This window comes from Danio rerio, chromosome 10 (assembly GCF_052040795.2).
Source record: "Danio rerio strain M-AB ecotype USA chromosome 10, GRCz13ab, whole genome shotgun sequence".
NCBI lineage: Eukaryota > Metazoa > Chordata > Actinopteri > Cypriniformes > Danionidae > Danio > Danio rerio.
Window position 1 is genome coordinate 2,604,781 of NC_141030.1, and position 19,394 is coordinate 2,624,174.

Below are 19,394 nucleotides of genomic sequence, written 5' to 3' on the forward strand. Positions count from 1 at the left end.
GAGTTATTACAACTATTAAGATTAGAAATGTGTTGAAAAAAACTTTCAGTTAAACAAATTGGGGAATAAAATTTACAGTGGGCTAAAAATTCCGACTTCAACTATGAATAATCCTAATCCTAGTGTGCTTAATCTCTTTTTTCAGAACTTTCTGCCTTCTTCAAACCGGGAACATCAGTGACGTACACATTTAAGGAGCCGTACGAGCTGAACAGGAACATCAGCGCACAGTCGTCCTCCATCTACTCTGATTTAACGCTGAGAGGAGAGAATATTTCACTGAGCTTCAGGACGAGTCAAGCTCCGGCGCTGCTGCTTTACGTCAACTCCTACTACAGAGAATACCTGTCCATCCTGCTCAACAGAAACGGTCTGAAACCATCTCTTCCTCTCTGCTGAGCACACTCATTGGGATTAGCGTAAGCCTAGGGAATCTCTAAAGACACCAGGATGTCAACAGTACTAAATCACTTCACATATTCTCTGAAATTCATCAAAAGAGAGGAAAAGCCAGAACAGAAATGTTGTGTTGCGTGGATAAACGTTATTGTGAGACTGTCGCGCATTCATGACTGCATGTAAACATGGGTCTGTGGTCAGAAAAAGCTGATTTTAAGTGTTTAGCTCTCAATGAATGTTTCTCAGAAGCTCTCATTACTTAAAGCAGCGTTTCCCAACCCGAAGGCACACCAACAGTACACATTTTCAAACTCTTCCTATAAAACACACCTGAATCAACTCATCTGTACTTAAAAAAGAGACTTGAAGACCTGAAATGAATGGGCCAGGTTAAAGAGACATCCAGAATGTGTACTGTTGGTGTGCCTCCAGGAACAGGGTTGGGAAACACTGACTTAAAGGAACACTCTGACTCAAATCCATTCAGCCAATCTCTGAGTCTCCCGGGAACACTTTTAGCTTAGCTTAGCATAAATCATTGAATCAGATTAGACCATTAGCATCCCACCTAAATCAACCATACTAAATCACTTCATACATTGTCTGAAATCAGTCAGGAGAGAGGAAAAGCCCGAAGAGAAATGCATGGATAGATGTCATTGTGAGACTGCCGCGCATTCATGACCTCTCTGTCTGCCAGGAACACTTTTAGCTTAGCTTAGCATAGATCATTGAATCGGATTAGACCATTAGCATCTCACTCAAAAATGACTATAAAGAGTTACAATTATTTTGAAAAATTGACTCTTCTGTAGTTACATCATGTACTGTACAAATGTATATATATATTTTTTTCTGTTTAATAAAAAAAAGCCTTTTTTCAACACATTTATAAACATAGTAGTTTTAATAACTCATTTCTAATAACTGATTTATTTTATCTTTGCCATTCTTTTTTCCTCACTTGTAAGTCACTTTTGGAGAACTTTCTCTGTATGTTCAGTCTGCGTCTGCTAAATGAATCAATTTAAATTTAATCCCCGAACCAGAACTCATGCAAAAATGCTTTGATCCACATGGGTTTACATGTATGGCTTTACAAATTGATTTCAACGACAAGCTGCAAGTCACGAAATCATAGTGATTCTTTGAAAAACATGCCAACATAACACGGTTTACACACTGAACAGAGTCTACCTTTGATCAAAAACTATATCAATTAACCAAACATTAAAGTGTGTTACTCAAAATAGTCTTGTTATATTTAGCACACCATTAGGGCCAATTAGCCTGGCGTCCCGCTCGGCAGCTGTAGATTTCAGTGGTAAACGCTGGATGTGCTCATCACGCCACACTGGCTCTCCACTGAGAGCCAGCAGAAGACAGCATGTGTCAATAATACCTGCTAGTCCAATTATGCAGAAGGTCCAGAATAACAGCCTCCAGAACCCCAGCGGTCCGTCTGACAGCTTCCTGTTCCTGATGCATGTCATTTTTATTTATTTATCAGGGTGCAGACGCATTAATTAGCAGGACAGTGCACCCAGGAATTGTAAGCGAAAGACATTTCAGTGGAAGCAACCATCTGGAGCACCCTAGCAACTGCGTAGCAACATGCTATAATAAACCCTCATATCATACAAAAAGTTGTTTTGCTATTGAAATATAGATGTAGCTGTGTTTAAATTCATTAGGTTCACCTTAGGTCATATTTTCAGCTTAAATGTTTTTGTTAGAAGAATACGGACTGTGAATTCCTCTTATAAATGGAGAAATGAAAGTCAAAGTATCTTGTTATTGCATCTATGCTCAATCATACAGGGCTCTATTTTAAGTACCTAAGCACAAAGTCTAAAGTGCAAAGCGCATGGTCTAACAGGGGTGCACTTTCTTTATGAGTTCTGGGTGTGTATTGAACATAACGTGCATTAAACCAACCAGAATCTCATCTCTTATACCCTTTAAGAGTCAGATGTGTCACGTCATGGCGCATTTGCTATTTATATGGTGGACTTTGTACAAACTGAACGCTTCACTAGCGAGAAAACAGTTAAACAGAGCATCTGCAGCGCAAGGATAAAGAATGAGCCTTTTTCATTCAGCCTCTTTACTTTCTCTTCACTTTACTTTTACTCTTTACTTTACTCCTTGACTTTGGTGGAGTGAGGAAGCAGTGGAAACTCACTCCACTGAAGACATCTATTAGCCGACGTATTTATGTAGTTTGTTAAGCGCAAAGATTTGTGTCAAAACTATTTCTAAATTCAGTTCTAATTTCCAGCAGATGAATAAATGAACAATAATATTGAGTTATATCCAAACACACGTCCTGTTCTTATGCCCCATACAAATGTTTTTTTTTTATTATTTGTTCAAACTACCTATTTAAAATGAGCTGAAACAACACAATTCTTTAGATTTCTTTGGAACAAATCATTTTTTTATGTTTTATTCACATACATTTGTTAAAAGTGTTAAGTTACTTAATCGATTTGTGTTGGGACAACATGAATGAATTGTGTGGAACCCTGCATTTTTTACAGTTTATGGTGATGCAGACGTCTCCAAAACCAAAACAAATATATAGATTTTTTTTTCTAGAAAATTATTATTTTTGTAACATTTTAATCCTTTAATTGTTTTCTTCTGTAAAGATATTTGTGTGTTGCAGTACATACTGTGTGGATTAAGCAATGTGTGTTTGGACCTGCATAGGTGCATAACTGACGCGCTCTGCACTGGACTTCTATTTCATTTCCTCTAAACAGCAACTCAACAACAATGCGCCTTAACACACCTCCTTTTCTGACCAGCACACCCATGAGTCCACAAAGTGGCACAAATGGATTTGCTATTTAAACAATATCGTGCAAAATGTGAAAATTACACTTGCGCTGGTCTGAAAATGGCAACAAATCGCGCCAAACACATCTTGCACCGCATTGCGCCAGGTGTATGTTAGGGCCCACATATTGAGCATAGATCAATGAAAAAAAAAAAACCTGATACTTTAATGAATCAACAACCTAGCTTATTAATACACCATTACCATTTATTTAGAAAAGTTATTTTTATAAAATCTTCAAATTGCATTATGGGATGTTGGTCTCTGCTCTGTTGACTTTTGATGGTGGAAATTCAACTCCACTGATTAACAAAGTGACTTAACTGACATTAGGTGGTTTGAAATAATATATTGTATAAGAAATAATATAGAGAGAAATAAGTCTGTAAAATAGCAGGAAACTGGTAACAGCTAGTACTGGCAGTTTATTACAAGGTTTTTGTAATGTAATATACAACACCAACCCAGACAATATAAGACTTTAAACAATTAAAACATTAATAAAAGTCACTTTTTTGACACCTTTTCAAGGTTAAAAGTCGTTGGAAGAAAGATCAAGATCCCATAATGCAATTCAAAAGCATAAACATGGAAAAATAAACAAATAAAAACATAAATATGAAACTGCTAATTTACAATTTTTTTTAAAGTGTGTTTTCTCAACGAGTCTGAAATCTCCACCTCAAGCAGCTAATACATATTTCACTAAAAAACTGAATCCCAGATATGGATGGTTTAATCCAATCAAAAAGTGATGAAATATTATTATCATTATTTTAAATTGTATTTCAGCTTCTGCTTTGTTTCACGGAGGATGGATTATTAATCCTCTTAAGATGAAGCTTTGTAGCTGTGGAAACTCATCTGCTTCTGTTGCATGTTGATGTTGGCGTTTGTCTTAGATGCTCAGCTGTGACTTTTTTACTATATACAGTTGAAGTCAGAGTTATTACCCTCCTGAAATATTAGCCCACTTGTAGATTTTTCCCTGGTTTTTGTTTAACGGAGAGCAGATTTCTTTGACACATTTCTAAACATAATAGTTTTAATAACTCATTGTTAATAAATTATTTATTTTATCTTTGCCATGATGACAGTAAATAATATGTGACTAGATATTTTTCAAAATACTAGTATTCAGCTTTAAGTGACATTTAAAGTAGCAAGGTTAATAAGGTTAAGGTAGGGTAATTAGGCAGGTCATTATATTACGATAGTTTGTTCTGTAGACAACTGAAAAAATATTGCTTAAAGGGGGATAATAATGTTGACCTTAAAATGTTTTTAAAAAAATTAAAAACTGCTTTTATTCTAGCTGAAATAAAACAAATAAGACTTTCTCCAGAAGAAAAAATATTATAGGAAATACTGTGAAAAATTCCTGAATCTGTTAAACGTCATGTGGGAAATATTTGAAAAAAACAAACAAAATCTAATAGTTTAGACTTCAGCTGTAAAAGCACAGGTTGATAAATCAAATGCTTTTTGTTCTAAAGGACATTTGGACGTCAAGTACAAACTGGCCCACAGCAGAGAGGCCGAGGTTTTTCGAGCCAGCGGCAGGAATCTGGCCAACGGGCAGCTCCACAGAGTCAGCGTCCAGAGACTGGCAGAGACGCTCAGCATTCAGGTACAGTGATGGATGTAAAGCTCACCGTGTTCAGGGCAGATTCTGATTATTTTGACATACGCCGACTCTTAAGGGTCCATAAACTAAAGCTCATTCCCATTAGGCACAGAGTGTTCCCGAGGTCTAAACCAGGATGCGAATCACAGGGGGTTTGTGTGCGTCTGACCCGCTTGATCTCCTCCGAAGGAAGTCAAAACCAGATGTATGGGAGGGTTTGCTCTTTAAATAGTTTGCTCTGATCAGTATCTTAAATGATATTAATAATTAAAATATGAAGATATGAATAAATATGGGTGGCTTAGTGGTGAGCACTGTCGCCTTACAGCAAGAAGGTTGCCCTTTCGAGTCCTGGCTGGATCAGCTGGCAATGCTGTGTGGAGTTTGCATGTTCTCTTCGAGTGTTCTGGTTTCCCTCACAGTCTAAACACATGCGCAATAGAGGAATTGAAGAAACTAAATTGGCTATAGTGTATGAGTGTGTTTAAATACGTGTGTATGGGTTTTTCCCAGTAATGAGTTACAGCTGGAGGGGTATCTGTTGTGTAAAACATATTCTGGAATAGTTGGCGGTTCATTCCGCTGTGGCAACCTCTAAAGAGAATAAGGCTGCTTTCACACCTGTGAATCGATTCAGTTGTTTGAAACAGAGATTACAATTGTTACATTGTTGCTCTTTGCTCTTGGAGCGGTTCGCTTTCACACTGCAAAGTTTCTAATCGGACCATAAGAACTGAAACAAGTCACGTGCGAGTAAACTCTCCTCACATTGGTCAGAGTGTCAGGGTTTATTTTGCAGCGTCCTGCTAAGCTGTCAGGGGAGGTGTTGGTTTGGTGGTGATTGACAGGGTGCGCGCGCAACGTGTCTGTGGAGAGACGCGGTGGGGAGGGGTGAGAAGGGTGCGCGACGATGCCTATTTGAGGACCGGGAGGGAGACGCGAGATTACCGGGAGATCATCACTCGTTTGCTGGCATCCGGAGACTCGCGAAACTTCCCGCCCTACTCATAATTCTCTCTTCATATAGCCGTAAGCCTATTACATATCCATAAAACACTGTGATATAACCGCGCTCGGATCGGATCGCTTTCTCACTGCAATCGAACCGCTCCAGGGTTCGTTTCAATCGAGCCGAGACCACCTCATTCAAGCGATCTTTGAGCGATTACTTTGGCGCGGAACAGAGCGCGATTGCCCTGTTCACATATACCAAACAAACCGTGCTAACTGGGCAAACGAGACACGTTCCGAAACAAAAGTGTAGGTGTGAAAGCACCCTAAGCCGAAGGAAAATAAATGAGTGAAATGTTAATTGACTTTTGACCACTCCATAATTGTTCATACCATTTAGAATGCTTAATTGCGCCAATCTGTCTATGCGAGAAGTCATTAAACAGTCTAAAACTGAAGATCAAGAGCACCAAGAGACGTTGTAAGTGTTGACAAGACGCTTTAATTGTAAAATATGTGTTTGTAACTATATATAGCTTAGGTAAAGTCAAATTAGATGCATAGTTCGTATAGATTGACCTACAGTAAACTCTAGAATAAATAATCAGAGGTGACTGTAGGTCAGAATACACTAAATATCCCTCAAAACACTGAAATTTGTACATTTAAATATGTTTTGTTAATAGATTAGATGTCATTTAAATAAATGCCTACAGAATGCAGACAGAACATCCTTGGCATGCATGCATATATTCATGAACGTGAAAGGAAAGATTTGACGGCAGGGTTTGATTTAGAGTGTGCAGGTGAAATATCAATAGCTCTGAAGTGTGACGTGTTGTTCGATAGCGCTCGATGTGTGCGCCGCTACAGGTCATGATGAGAGCTGATCTGTTCACGACCTCATCAATTACTCCCAGCCTTCGCTATAATCACGGTTTCAACACAAACGCTTAGACGATGGCTCCGCACCGTTAAATCTGCCGGTCTGACAGCGCCGGGTGACAGGTTTTAAAATAGCTGTTTTAATTAGAAGACTTGCATACACCCTTGCTATGAACAAACATGACGCTGCCAAGCTTATTTATTTATTTATTTATTTATGTGTGCAGTGCCTTGCAGTGTACATCACTTAGATACGATCACAGTTTGTATTAACAGTTTTAGATTCATTTTAGAGCTGGGGAAGTGACATGTTAACCATATTGTCAATGCATTCATTTACCTTCGGCTTAGTTTCTATTTCTGGGGTCGCCACTGTGGATTGGATCGCCAAATATTCCAGCATATGTTTTATGCAGCCGATATCTTTACAGTCGCAACACATTACTGGGAAACATCCATACACACTCATTCTCACACACACACACAAACACACACTACAGGCAATTTAGCTTAACCAATTCCCCTATAGCGCATGTGTTTGGACTGTGGGGGAAACCGGAGCACCCAGAGAAAACCCACACCAACAGGGTATGAACATGCAAACTCCACACAGAAATGCCAACTGTCCCATTCGGGACTTTAAACAATGACCTTGAATGATTGAACGAATGTTCTGAAGTGAAGAAAAGATTTCCCATGCTCTAGTAGGGAGTAATGTAATATAATGTAATGTAATGTGTATTCATATAGCGCATTTATTGTGTATGGCCATACACCCAAACCGCTTCACAATCATGAGGGGGGTCTCTTCACACCACCACCAGTGTGCAGCCTCCACTTGGATGATGCGATGGCAGCCACAGGACAACGGCGCCAGTGCGCTCACCACACACCAGCTATTGGTGGAGTGGAGAGACAGTGATAGAGCCAATTCGGTGGAAAGGGTGATTGGGAGGCCATGATCATAAAGGCCGATAGAGGGACTTTGGCCAGGACACCGGGGTTACACCCCAGCTCTTTTACGAGAAGTGCCATGGGATTTTTAATGACCACAGAGAGTCAGGACCTCGGTTTAACATCTCATCCGAAAGACGGCGCCCACTGACAGTGCAGTGTCCCCCTTCACTTTTACTGGGGCGTTAGGACCACAGGTTGAGCGCCCCCTGCTGGCCTCACTAACACCACTTCCAACAGCAACCTAGTGTTCCCTAGTGGTCTCCCATCCAGGTACTGACCAGCCTCAGCCCTGCTTAGCTTCAGTGAGTAACTGGTCTTGGGCTGCAGGGTGACATGGCTGTTGCAAACGCAGAGCATGGGAGCTCTTGGCTCCGCCCCCTTGTTACGGTGGACGGGAAGCCTAAACTGTGAAGCAACCCGCCCCTAAAACAGCAAGCTGTGTTCACGCCCCCAACATGACACTTTTTAACACATTATAATAAAAACATCTGAACTGTGTGTTGAACTGAACCTAAACTGGCACCCTCAGAACAACCATAATATTAATATTAAATCATAAAAAAGGGGTAAACTATGTGCCCTTTAAAATAAAAAGTGTTTAGTACATTACTTTTGAATTCATTGATGAACTGTGTGTATAAGTGTGCAATTATTCACAGAAAAACCATGTTATTTATTATGATAAATACTTTTGAATCATTACCCTACACTAGGGCCTGACGGAATCTGCGGACGTTTTCTGCGGAAAACTTCAGTGAAAATCTGCGGATTTCTGCAGAATTCTTTTGGGAGATACATAACTAAAACCCTAATATGTGAAATTAAAAAATGATATCTTTTTAACTTTAGTTTAATGTTTAAAATGCAAATCCAATTAGATTCACTTTATTAGTAAACAAAGCACGTCTCTCATATAATATAACTACTTAAAGAGAGAAAATATTACTTTACAACCTGCATTGTACATTAATCAGATGAACATTTGCATATTAATCAATAATATTACTTCAATTAATAAAAAAAAACTGAATAAATACAGATTTACACACATTCACTCGAGTAAATAAACAGAATAATAGACGGGCTACACATCTGCGGAATTCTGCATGCGCAGTTTCCATGTGGGCCTACGCATCACTTATTTATTTACATTTTTACCCTTTTTTGTGTGTCATTTACATTAGTTTTTACAACACTGTGTTTTTTTTAAAGGTTGTATTTCAGTTACATTTTAGTACATCGATTTAAACTGAATAAAAATTTATTATATGACATTTATTTTGAGTAATAAATATTGTTTTGTATGTATGGTTTAGTTTTGGCTCTAGTTAACTTTAATAACCCCTGTTGTACCTTTTTCTAGGTTGATCAGCATGAGAAGGAAGAGTTCAATCTCACGTCAGACACTGAATTCAACGCCATCAAATCGATCGTCATTGGAAAAGTGCTTGGTGAGTAGAATCACTGTCGGATAGCCAATCCAATACCCTTACACAAAAAAACTCAAGTATTAGGTTTAAATATGAACCAATTTCAAGAGAATCACATGCTTATGATTGACCATGATTTCTGGAGATCAAATTATGTAGCCAGAAGAACATATGGCTGCATTTTGTCTTCAAAATGAATGATATGGGGTGGTATGACGAGGTTCGTTTTTGTGCTTACCAGCGGAAGTGGGTTGGCGGGTCAATCGTTGCTTTTGAAAACACTACTGATTGGTTTAGGGAAGGAGGAGGGTGGGTCAGTCGACAGTGGCTCCTGGTGGAAATACATGAAAACAGCAGGAGACATTTGAGATCCCACAAAGGAACTATCTCCTGGGATGTATTTGGCGCTCTCCAGAAATGTATATAGGGGTACATTTTCAGAATGAGCTTGGGTTGGAAAAATGTAATGCAAGTCATTTCAGAATAACTGGGCAAAATCCAAAACCCTATTAAGCAGGCAGTACGATTCTATATTAAACATAATGACTATCTTTTTCTCTAATGTTTTTTTGCATTAAGCTGAAATCTCTCTGACCTCAGTGACATGGTCAGTTAAGTGGCCATTATAATATAATATTCCTTCAGAGGTTTTCTAACCATCAGGGATGCAGAAATGTCTGGAGGAGGCGGAAAGCATCAGATGTTATTTGTGCAGTCAGGCCAACTCTTCAATCTGAGTGTGGATGGAGCACGGTTTGTCCTATTTACTTCAGATATGACTAATATTGACTTTACATGTTATTATTGTCGTCTAGAGGGACGGGAAATGGGTCAGTTTTTTATATATATAAATAGGACCTGCAGCACATAACCACTTTCTAGAGAGATGAATAAAACATCGACTCAATAAATAATACAGCAGAAGTTTGAAAATATGAAGCTCTCTTGAAGGCAGATTAAAAAAAAAACAGGTCCACTGTTACCATCTTTAGGATTACTAAGCATTTTGTTAACCAGTTGGTCACGGTTTTGTTATTTCAATACAAAAACATTCAGCACTTTTAGTGTATACACTACGTGACAAAAGTCTTGTCGCCTATCCAAGTTTTAGGAACAATGAATAATATGTTTACTTGTAGTTGATCATTTGGTATCAGAAGTGGCTTATATAAAAGCCAAAGGCCTCTAGATTACACTTATTTTAGCAGAATAAAATATGATCATGTCTTGATTTTGAATGATTTAATAAGGACAGTAAGGTCTGACTTTGCTTAGATGAAAGTCTTGTGTCTGAAGAGAAATAATGTCCAGTATAGAATATAAAGTCCTGCTGCAGTGGAGACAGAATGAATATTGTGTCTGACTCCATCATGAGCTTGGAGGACTGCATCCATACATCTCTGCACTGACTCAAATCACTGATTAATAAAGTCATCTGGAATGGCAAAGAAAGCGTTCCTGCAGGACTCCCAGAGTTCATCAAGAGTCTTTGTGTTCATCTTCAACGCCTCCTCCTTCATCTTACCCCAAACATGCTCAATAATGTTCATGTCTGGTGACTGGGCTGGCCAATCCTGAAGCACCTTGACCTTCTTTGCTTTCAGGAGCTTTGATGTGGAGGCTGAAGTATGAGTAGGAGCGCTATCCTGCTGGAGAATTGTCCCTCTCCTGTGGTTTGTAATGTAATGGGCAGCACAAATGTCTTGATTCCTCAGGCTGTTGATGTTGATCATCTCTCGCACACCTCCATACTGAATGTAACCCCAAACCATGACTTTTCCTTCACCAAACTTGACTGATTTCTGTGAGATTCTTGGGTCCATGTGGATTCCATTAGGTCTTCTGCAGTATTTGAGATGATTGGGATGCAGATCAACAGATGATTCATCAGAAAAATTGACCTTCTGACACTTTTCCAAATGAAAAACTAGAAGTCAAGTTAGTATTTGCTGCCTGTACAACTGGGATCAATGGCAAGACTTTTGTCAGGTAGTGTATATTAATGCAATAATAAATTGGTGCTTGTACATTAGATTAAAACTAAGATCGCAGTTCAAAAAAATGTCTGTTGAAAAGAATATGTTGGGGGGAAATTAAATACAAATTTTATAACCTGAAAAAATCAAGAGAAACGTTTTTTTTTATATATATATAAAAATAATTAATACTAATTTTCTTTCTATTCATAAAAATCTTACGTGACCAAACTAAATTAGAGGGTATATTTATGAGTAGTTATTACTGCCTAATTAATACACAAACACACATACACAATTATACTGATTTTTAGAAATGTGTAACAAAATAAAAGTCTTAATCATCATAAAGCTAGGCCTAATTTTGCACTAACATAATTATTCATTTATTTACATTCATTTATTCAAGTCTCTTTATTAATCCAGTGTCGCCACAGAGGAATGAACCACTAACTTATCCAGCATATGTTTTTACTCAGCAGATGCCCTTCCAGCTGCAACCCATTTCTGTGAAACATCCATACACACTTATTCACACTCATACACTACGGACAATTTAGTCTACCCAATTCACCTGTACCTGTATGTGTTTGGACTGTGGGGGAAACCGGAGCACCCAGAGGAAACCCACACGAACACAGGGAGAACATGCAAACTCCACACAGAAACGCCAACTGACCCAGCTGAGGCTCGAACCAGAGAACTTCTTGCTGTGAAGCGATAGCACTACCCACTGCCCCACTGCATCGCCCGCAAACATAATTGTGTCATGATGAATAAATATTGCAATATAATTAACAATAATTTAAAGAATTAATTCTTTAATTGAATTGACTTCACTATATAATCTGAGAAGACTAAAAAAGTCCGCAAAACCTGTGAACACCATACAAATAGTTCATTTAAATTAATTTTCCTTATTTAAATAATCTAAAAAAATTATCGTACAATGTTATACTAACTATTTGAGCTCTTATCTATTTAAATTTAAAAAATAAAATCTTAATCTTATCTATTTAAATTGTTCTTATTTATATTTTGTTAATTTGATGATGCTAATATATTGCATATTTATACATATCTCAAATGCTTTGACAATGCTGTACAAAATGGCATGACAATAAAGCAACTTAAACATAATTATTTTATGAAGACCAGTGGAGATAATGGCAGTGTTTGACAGAAAACACTGATCTTTTTTGTTTAATTGCATATGATTTATACAACACAATCTCACGGCAATTCGTAACTTTTTCAATTAGTGGCTAACTTGTATGAATTCGTACGATCTAATTCATACAATTTAGTACGATTTGCTTATCCCCCAATGACGGTTGGGGTTAGGAGTGGGGTCAGGTGCCACGCCTCCTTTTTAAAATCGCACCATTTCGTACGACTGAACTCGTACGAATTCGTACGAATCAGCCACTAAACTGGCAAAACGTAAAATACTTACGTTTTCTCGTGAGATCAGGCTGGATTTATACCTTTTCTTCTCCAGCAGTCAGTTCTAGTTTCCCAGAGATCCTCACGAGCCAAAATTAGGCCAAGTATCCCCAAGTCTCTGCTTAATGTTGAGCAGGTTAACTATGCTTTATGGAGGAAAAGATTCACGCGGGACGGCGCTTGTTTCCGTATGACCTTTCCTGTGAACATGTGGCATGAAGCAGATTTGCTGTAACCCTTCAGACAGTAGGCTGTTTGTCATTTCCAGCAAACACTATCGATTACGGCCTGATATTGAGCTGTAATGAACACTAAATCAAATGTGAAACCCGCATCCAGCTCCTGAAGATTAATATTAGATGCTTCAGAGATGAAATGCTCAGTTGGCGTTTCTGTGTGGAGTTTGCATGTTCTCCCTGCGTTCGCGTGGGTTTCCTCCGGGTGCTCCGGTTTCCCCCACAGTCCAAAGACATGCGGTACAGGTGAATTGGGTAGGCTAAATTGTCCGTAGTGTATGAGTGTGTGGATGTTTTCCAGTGATGGGTTGCGGCTGGAAGGGCATCTGCTACATAAAAACGTGCTGGATAAGTTGACGGTTCATTCCGCTGTGGCAACCCCGGATTAATAAAGGGACTAAGCCGACAAGAAAATTAATAATACAATTAACTTTAAGTGGGACACTCAGATAGTAGGGAGCATTTGATGCTGGTCAGGGAATCTCACCTGAAGCTGAAGCGCGTGTGATGTCATTAAGGGAAAACAAATGCAAATTGCTTGTAATTTACAAATGATTCTGGAATGAGTCACAAATGCCCATGAAAAAAGTAGAAAAATGAGAGTTATAAACAGGACCAGTGAAATGTGTAATTGAGTATATGCTTTATAGACTATTTTTGTCACTCCAGTTTTGAGGCAGATCCAACAAAATCTCACGGCAATTCGTAACATTTTGATTTAGTGGCTAATTCGTATGAATTTGTACAATCTAATTCATACAATATAGTACGATTTACCAGCCTGATCTCACGAGAAAACGTAAGTATTTTCGTTTTTCCAGTTTAGTGGCGAATTCGTACGAGTTCAGTCATACGAAATTGTACAATTTTGAAAAGGAGCCATGGCACCTAACCCCACCCCTAAACCCAACCGTCATTGGGGGATGAGCAAGTCATACTAAATTGTACGAATTAGATCTTACGAATTAGCCACTAAATCTGTAACCTCGGGGAGTGACACAAACAACTGAGGTTGGATCCACATGCAGATTTATTCAGTGGTCAGGCAAGCAATGGTCAACACTGGTGCAAACGGATATATATAGGCAGTCCAGAATCGTAATCAGTAACAGGCGAGTGGTCAAAAGGCAGACAGGGAGAACAAGAATACAAGGCTAGGTCAAAACACGGGGAAACAAGATAAACAAGACTCAGCAAAGTGAATGAGTGAATGTGTAGCTTAAATAGTGTGTGCAATCGGTTTCTGACAATCCTCAGCTGGTGCGAGTAATCAGTCTAGATGAGGAAGCATGTGTGAGTGTGACTGGAGTGCATGTATGAAAATGTAGTCCAGAAATGGCGGATTTGTAATCCATGGTTATTAAGAGTGAAATCCAGCGATCTTATGAAAGACGATCGCTGGTAATCGTGACAAAATCAAAAAGTTACGAGTTGCCGATTGTTTTGGATTTACTCATAACCCAATGACGGTTGGGTTTAGGGGTGGGGTTAAGGCTGATTTATACTTCTGTGTCAAACGCCGGCGTATGCTACGACGCTGACGCATAGCCCTTCGCCGTGGCCGTCGGCGTCACTGACGTGCACCTCTCAAAAAATGTAACTACACGTCGCAACGACGCGTAGCGCAAGCTCTGTGATTGGTCGGCTTGGTAGCGCTGACGTGTCTGGGCGGGACGAGAGCCGCGTGAATGGCACGAGCGATTGTTAACAAGTGTGGAGTCCCGTGAAGGAGCTCCGGATGGAAAGTTTTGTTTTGTGTTTACCTCATCGTTAAAGTTGTTGCACGTCCGCCGGTTCCTGCCTCAAAATGAGCGAGTTTGAGCCACTTGTACATCCAGGGAGTGTTCAGGAAAGCAAAACAGAGGCGAAGAAACTCGACACAGAGGAACATTTACACCTCACTGCCCACTAGCGTTTCGGAAGTGTTAATGCAGACCAACAGAGACAGCGCGCAGAAGTGTAAATGCACAGCCACGCGCGTTGCATGCGCCGTGAGTTACGCTGGTCACCTGACGCAGAAGTATAAATCAGGCTTTAGGTGCCACACCTCCTTTTTAAAATCATACAATTTCATACAACTGAACTCGAACGAATTAACCACTAAACTGACCAAACGTAAAATACTTACGCTTTTTCATGAGATCAGGCTGTGCAGATCATATAATCTGCAAGTAAAATGATTGGAAATGAAAACAAACGACTGATCTTAAATCTCGGTTTTGGAGGATAAGGTTAATGGACATGTTTTGGCAACTGTCACATGTTTTCTTCTTCTTCTTCTTCTTCTTCTTACGGGCCATTGAGTCGCCTGGAGCTCAATGTCTGAATAAAAAGACCTTCATCAGGCCTGATGTGTTCAGTTGACTGCTGTTGCTCAGGAATGGAATGCAGTATGAGATCTTTCACACAAAAGCTGGATGGCACGGTATTGTGTTCAGCCGTCGCTCTCCATGTGTACATTTGAAGTAAAACTGGTATCTGATTACTGGGGCTGTGAGAAAACACGCTGTGAAGAATATTATTGCTCATCGGGTTGCTCTTTCTGAGCTTGGTGGGGTTTTCAGACATGCGCTGTTTATTTATCATTCCCTTTCAGATGTTTATCCAGGATTTTCTTAGAAGAAATAAATTAGAAATAAGTCAATAGTCTATAGAGTGAATGTAAGAAAATATCCTTCCTTCAGCTCAGATTATTTTATCTTGCCAAGTTTTAATGAGAAATGTCGGGGGTTTGGGATATCTCTGACGGCCTGCGGATTTCATCTGAAACTTTTTTTCCGAATACATGGAAATTAACCCATTAGATCCCCATATAATTGCAGTCTGGTAGAAATGGAGCTCACCAGTCACTTTATTAGGTAAACAGTGCTAAGTAGGACCTATTTTTGCCCTCAGAACTTTTTTTGTTATGGTGTAGATTAAATGAGGTGCAGGAAATATTGCTGATATGTTTGTCCATATTGACGTGACTCCACAAATCATGAGTTTTCAAACGTGCCTTCTGGTCAACTATAATACAGATTCGATATTCAGATTCAGCAATGTGACTGGCGTATGCGCACATTGCGATATCGATGCTGAAACAATATATCATACAGCTGTAGCATTCATTCATTCATTCATTCATTCATTTTCTTGTCGGTTTAGTCCCTTTATTAATCCGGGGTCGCCACATCGGAATGAACCGCCAACTTATCCAGCATGTTTTTATGCAGCGGATGCCCTTCAGCCACAACCCATCTCTGGGAAACATCCACAAACACTCATTCATGAACACACTCATACACTACGGACAATTTAGCCTACCCAATTCACCTGTACCGCATGTCTTCGGACTGTGGGGGAAACCAGAGCACCCGGAGGAAACCCACACGAACACAGGGAGAACATGCAAACTCCACACAAAACTGGCCGATCAACTGGGCCGAGGCTCGAACCAGTGACCTTTCTTGCTGTGAGGCGACAGCACTACCTACTGTGCCACTGCATCGCCCCACACCTGAGGCATCAATGATTTAATAGTTTACAATCAGTATGTAGTCAGTTTAATTGTAAGCTACACTCTCATTGAGTTGAATGTAAAACGGGATGAGAAAGCAGTGTAAGGGCACAGTTCACTTCTTTTCTGAAGTTATCACTTATGTTGAAACATGGCAGATCTTGCAGGCAGCAAATACAGATTGACATACTGACAGTTCACTGGAGATGGCCAGGCTGGCAAACGGAGACCAGGGAAGTAACTATATGCTCAACTGATATCCAATAAAAGAAACGAAGATACTCATGAACAAAGGCAGGCAGGAGCGGCAGACGTTTGATTTGTTGATATTTCTATTTCTATGATGTGGAATGATTTCAGAGTAAACATTACTTTCTAAAGTTTGTGCATTGTAAAATATTTAATATGTTTTCATTCATTCATATTCCTTCGGATTCACCACAACAGAATGAACCACCAACTACTCTGGCATACACCACCTGACAAAAGTCTTTCAAGATTCTTTGTGTTCATCTTCAATGCCTCCTCCTTCATCTTGCCCCAGACATGCTCAATAATGTCCACATCTTGTGACTTGGCTGGCCAATCCCCGACCACCTTGACCCTCTTTGCTTTCAGGAGCTGAAGTATGAGAAGGGTTTGGATTTTGCCCTCTCCTGTGGTTTGTAATGTAATGGGCAGCACAAATGTCTTGATTCCTCAGGCTGTTGATGTTGCCATCCACTCTGCAGATCTCTTGCACACCCCCATACTGAATGTAACCCCAAACCATGATGTCTCCTTCACCAAACTTGACTGATTTCTATGAGAATCGTGTGTCCATGTGGGTTCCAATAAGTCTTCTTGCAGTATTAGTGTTGATTGGCATGCAGTTCAACAGATGATACATGGATTCATTCGACCTTCTGCCACTTTTCCAAATGATCAAGGGTTGGAACTAATCTGTGCAGAAACTGAGTTTGACACCCCTGTGGTATTAAGATCTACTCAGATGTGTGTTTGTGTTCTTGTTTTGCAGACTCTGGTGAAGTGGATCCAGAGATCGGTCGTCTGAATGCTCTGGGCTTCACCGGCTGTCTGTCTGTGGTCCAGTTTAACTCCATCTCTCCGCTGAAGGCAGCTTTACTGTATCCCGACACCAGTCCTGTCATAGTCACCGGATCGCTGAGCGAATCCGGCTGCGGATCGTCTTTATTGTCCAACCCTCACGCAGCGGAGACCACTCACTCCCTCACAGGTAAAGCCAGCAGAACTTTACACTGATTCTGAAAGTTGAATTCCCTTTCATTTACTCCATGGGTGAATTTATTTTTAATAATATCTTACAAACTGTTAAACACGCTTGCTTTGAACTACAAGCGTGTTAATCGATGGTACATGGTTTTGTTGAAGCCGTCGGCCTGCATTATTCCATTGCATTGTTCAAGTAATAATGTTCAACTGTGGAATATTTAATGAAAAACTAAATTAGCCATGAGAACATGCAGAGTCTGTATGTTTGATTTCCAAATACTTTTATTCATTTTAATGAAAGGTTGTGATCTCACAACTGTTTACAGAGCTTATAATGCTTTAAGAAAGACCCCTGCATGCCAATCTAATTGCCTTGGTGTACGGTAGGGGTGTCACGATTTCGATTTTTAATCAAAATCGATTGAAAGTTATGCTCAATTTAGATTATCGAATCAAAAAATAGAATCGTCGATGCTGCCACGCCCCCATGTCACGTCAGCTTGGCTTGCCAAGTGGGAAAAAACAGGCTTGTTGAAGTGCTTGTTAAACTGCAGAAGCAGAAGACCCGTCGACAGAACTTAAACCCTCTCCTCTTTCAATGAAGTCGCCGCTGTGGAAGCATTTTAAATTTCCAGTAAGTTATGTTGACAACGTTCGTGTTGTTGACAAAAAAAACACAGTTTTGCAAGCTCTGCTATGTACGTATTACGTACGGTTCGTCCGATAGACAACACCGGCATCGCGATCCTCCGCCCGCCCCCGTTGCAAATCCGCTCGCGAAAAGTACACACTCAGGCCCTGTTTACACTGTCTTTGTTTTTAAATGGCATTTTAGAACGACAACGATTTGACATCCACAGTGGCGTGTAGCATTTCTGAGCAGCCCTCCTTCCTCTCTACCTCTGAAAATGCACATCACGTGACCACACATACACAGACGCACACACAGCCATGCGCTCGAGACAGCGGGTCCAGGCAGTCAGAGGACTGCTTCAATCTTTCACTCACTTGTACTTAGTCATTTTAGCGAACACCTCAGATACTGTTGGCTGTTTCCTGTTGGTTGTGCGTCTTTTTTACCGACGCCATTTTAACGACACAGATCACTGCCTATTCACGAGTCCCGTAGAAAAAGTGATTGACAGGTGGTAATTATGTGTGTATCTTGCCTTTATTCATTTACTGTATGATTTGTTAATGGGTAAAACAAAGACCATGCAGGTCAGGTAGTTTAAACGGTAGGCTACGAATAATTAATTGGTCATTAATTAATTAATTATTCATAATCGAAAATCGAATCGTGCCTTTAGAATCGAAAATGTAATCGAATCGAGGATTTGGAGGATCGTGACACCCTTAGTGTACGGTATTGTACTTGTGATGCAGAGTGCTCAGGTCTGAGTCTGGTGAAGCACGGTTTCACAAAAGAGATAAAAGCAATGTAAAATAAGGTAAAACTACATGATCAAAGTGCCTTTTTTAAACATTTGCTTTTGAAAACACTATCGATTGGGCTTAGGGGAGGTTTTAAGTCAGTGTTTATCTGATTTTTATCTGCACAACAAGTGCAATCTTCTCCTGTGCATCTACTGTACATACAAACATCTCCAAGCAAAATGTACACTGCACCCTCTAGTGGATTTTTATCTGAAACGTGCAAAACATCATACCCAGAGCAATGTATTTTACGTTTTGCAAAAATGTAGTCTTAGATGTTTATTTCCAATGAAACTGGACTGAAGATACAAGTTTTTTTATGTATTTGAAAACCAGTAAATAGTGCTGAAAGAAAAACTGCACAAAAAAACTGAAAATAGTAGCAAAAATCATATATATATATAATTTAATAATGAAGCAGCAGTCTAAATCTTGTTTAGTTTAGCTAGTTAGCTAAACATGTTTATATCTAG

The 19,394-nt window shown here is 39.6% G+C and overlaps 1 protein-coding gene across 6 annotated transcripts in view; it reads left to right on the forward strand.

Moving 5' to 3' along the window:
* The window catches only part of cntnap3 (contactin associated protein family member 3), a 231,396-nt gene that overhangs the window by 204,722 nt on the left and 7,280 nt on the right, over positions 1 to 19,394 (forward strand). For all 6 annotated transcript variants that reach the window (XM_087269955.1, XM_087269957.1, XM_087269954.1 and 3 more), the window contains exons 19-22: positions 146 to 370; positions 4,741 to 4,874; positions 9,028 to 9,115; positions 17,270 to 17,488. In XM_087269955.1, coding sequence (XP_087126081.1) covers positions 146 to 370; positions 4,741 to 4,874; positions 9,028 to 9,115; positions 17,270 to 17,488 — 666 coding nt within the window. The remainder of the gene's footprint in view (positions 1 to 145; positions 371 to 4,740; positions 4,875 to 9,027; positions 9,116 to 17,269; positions 17,489 to 19,394) is intronic.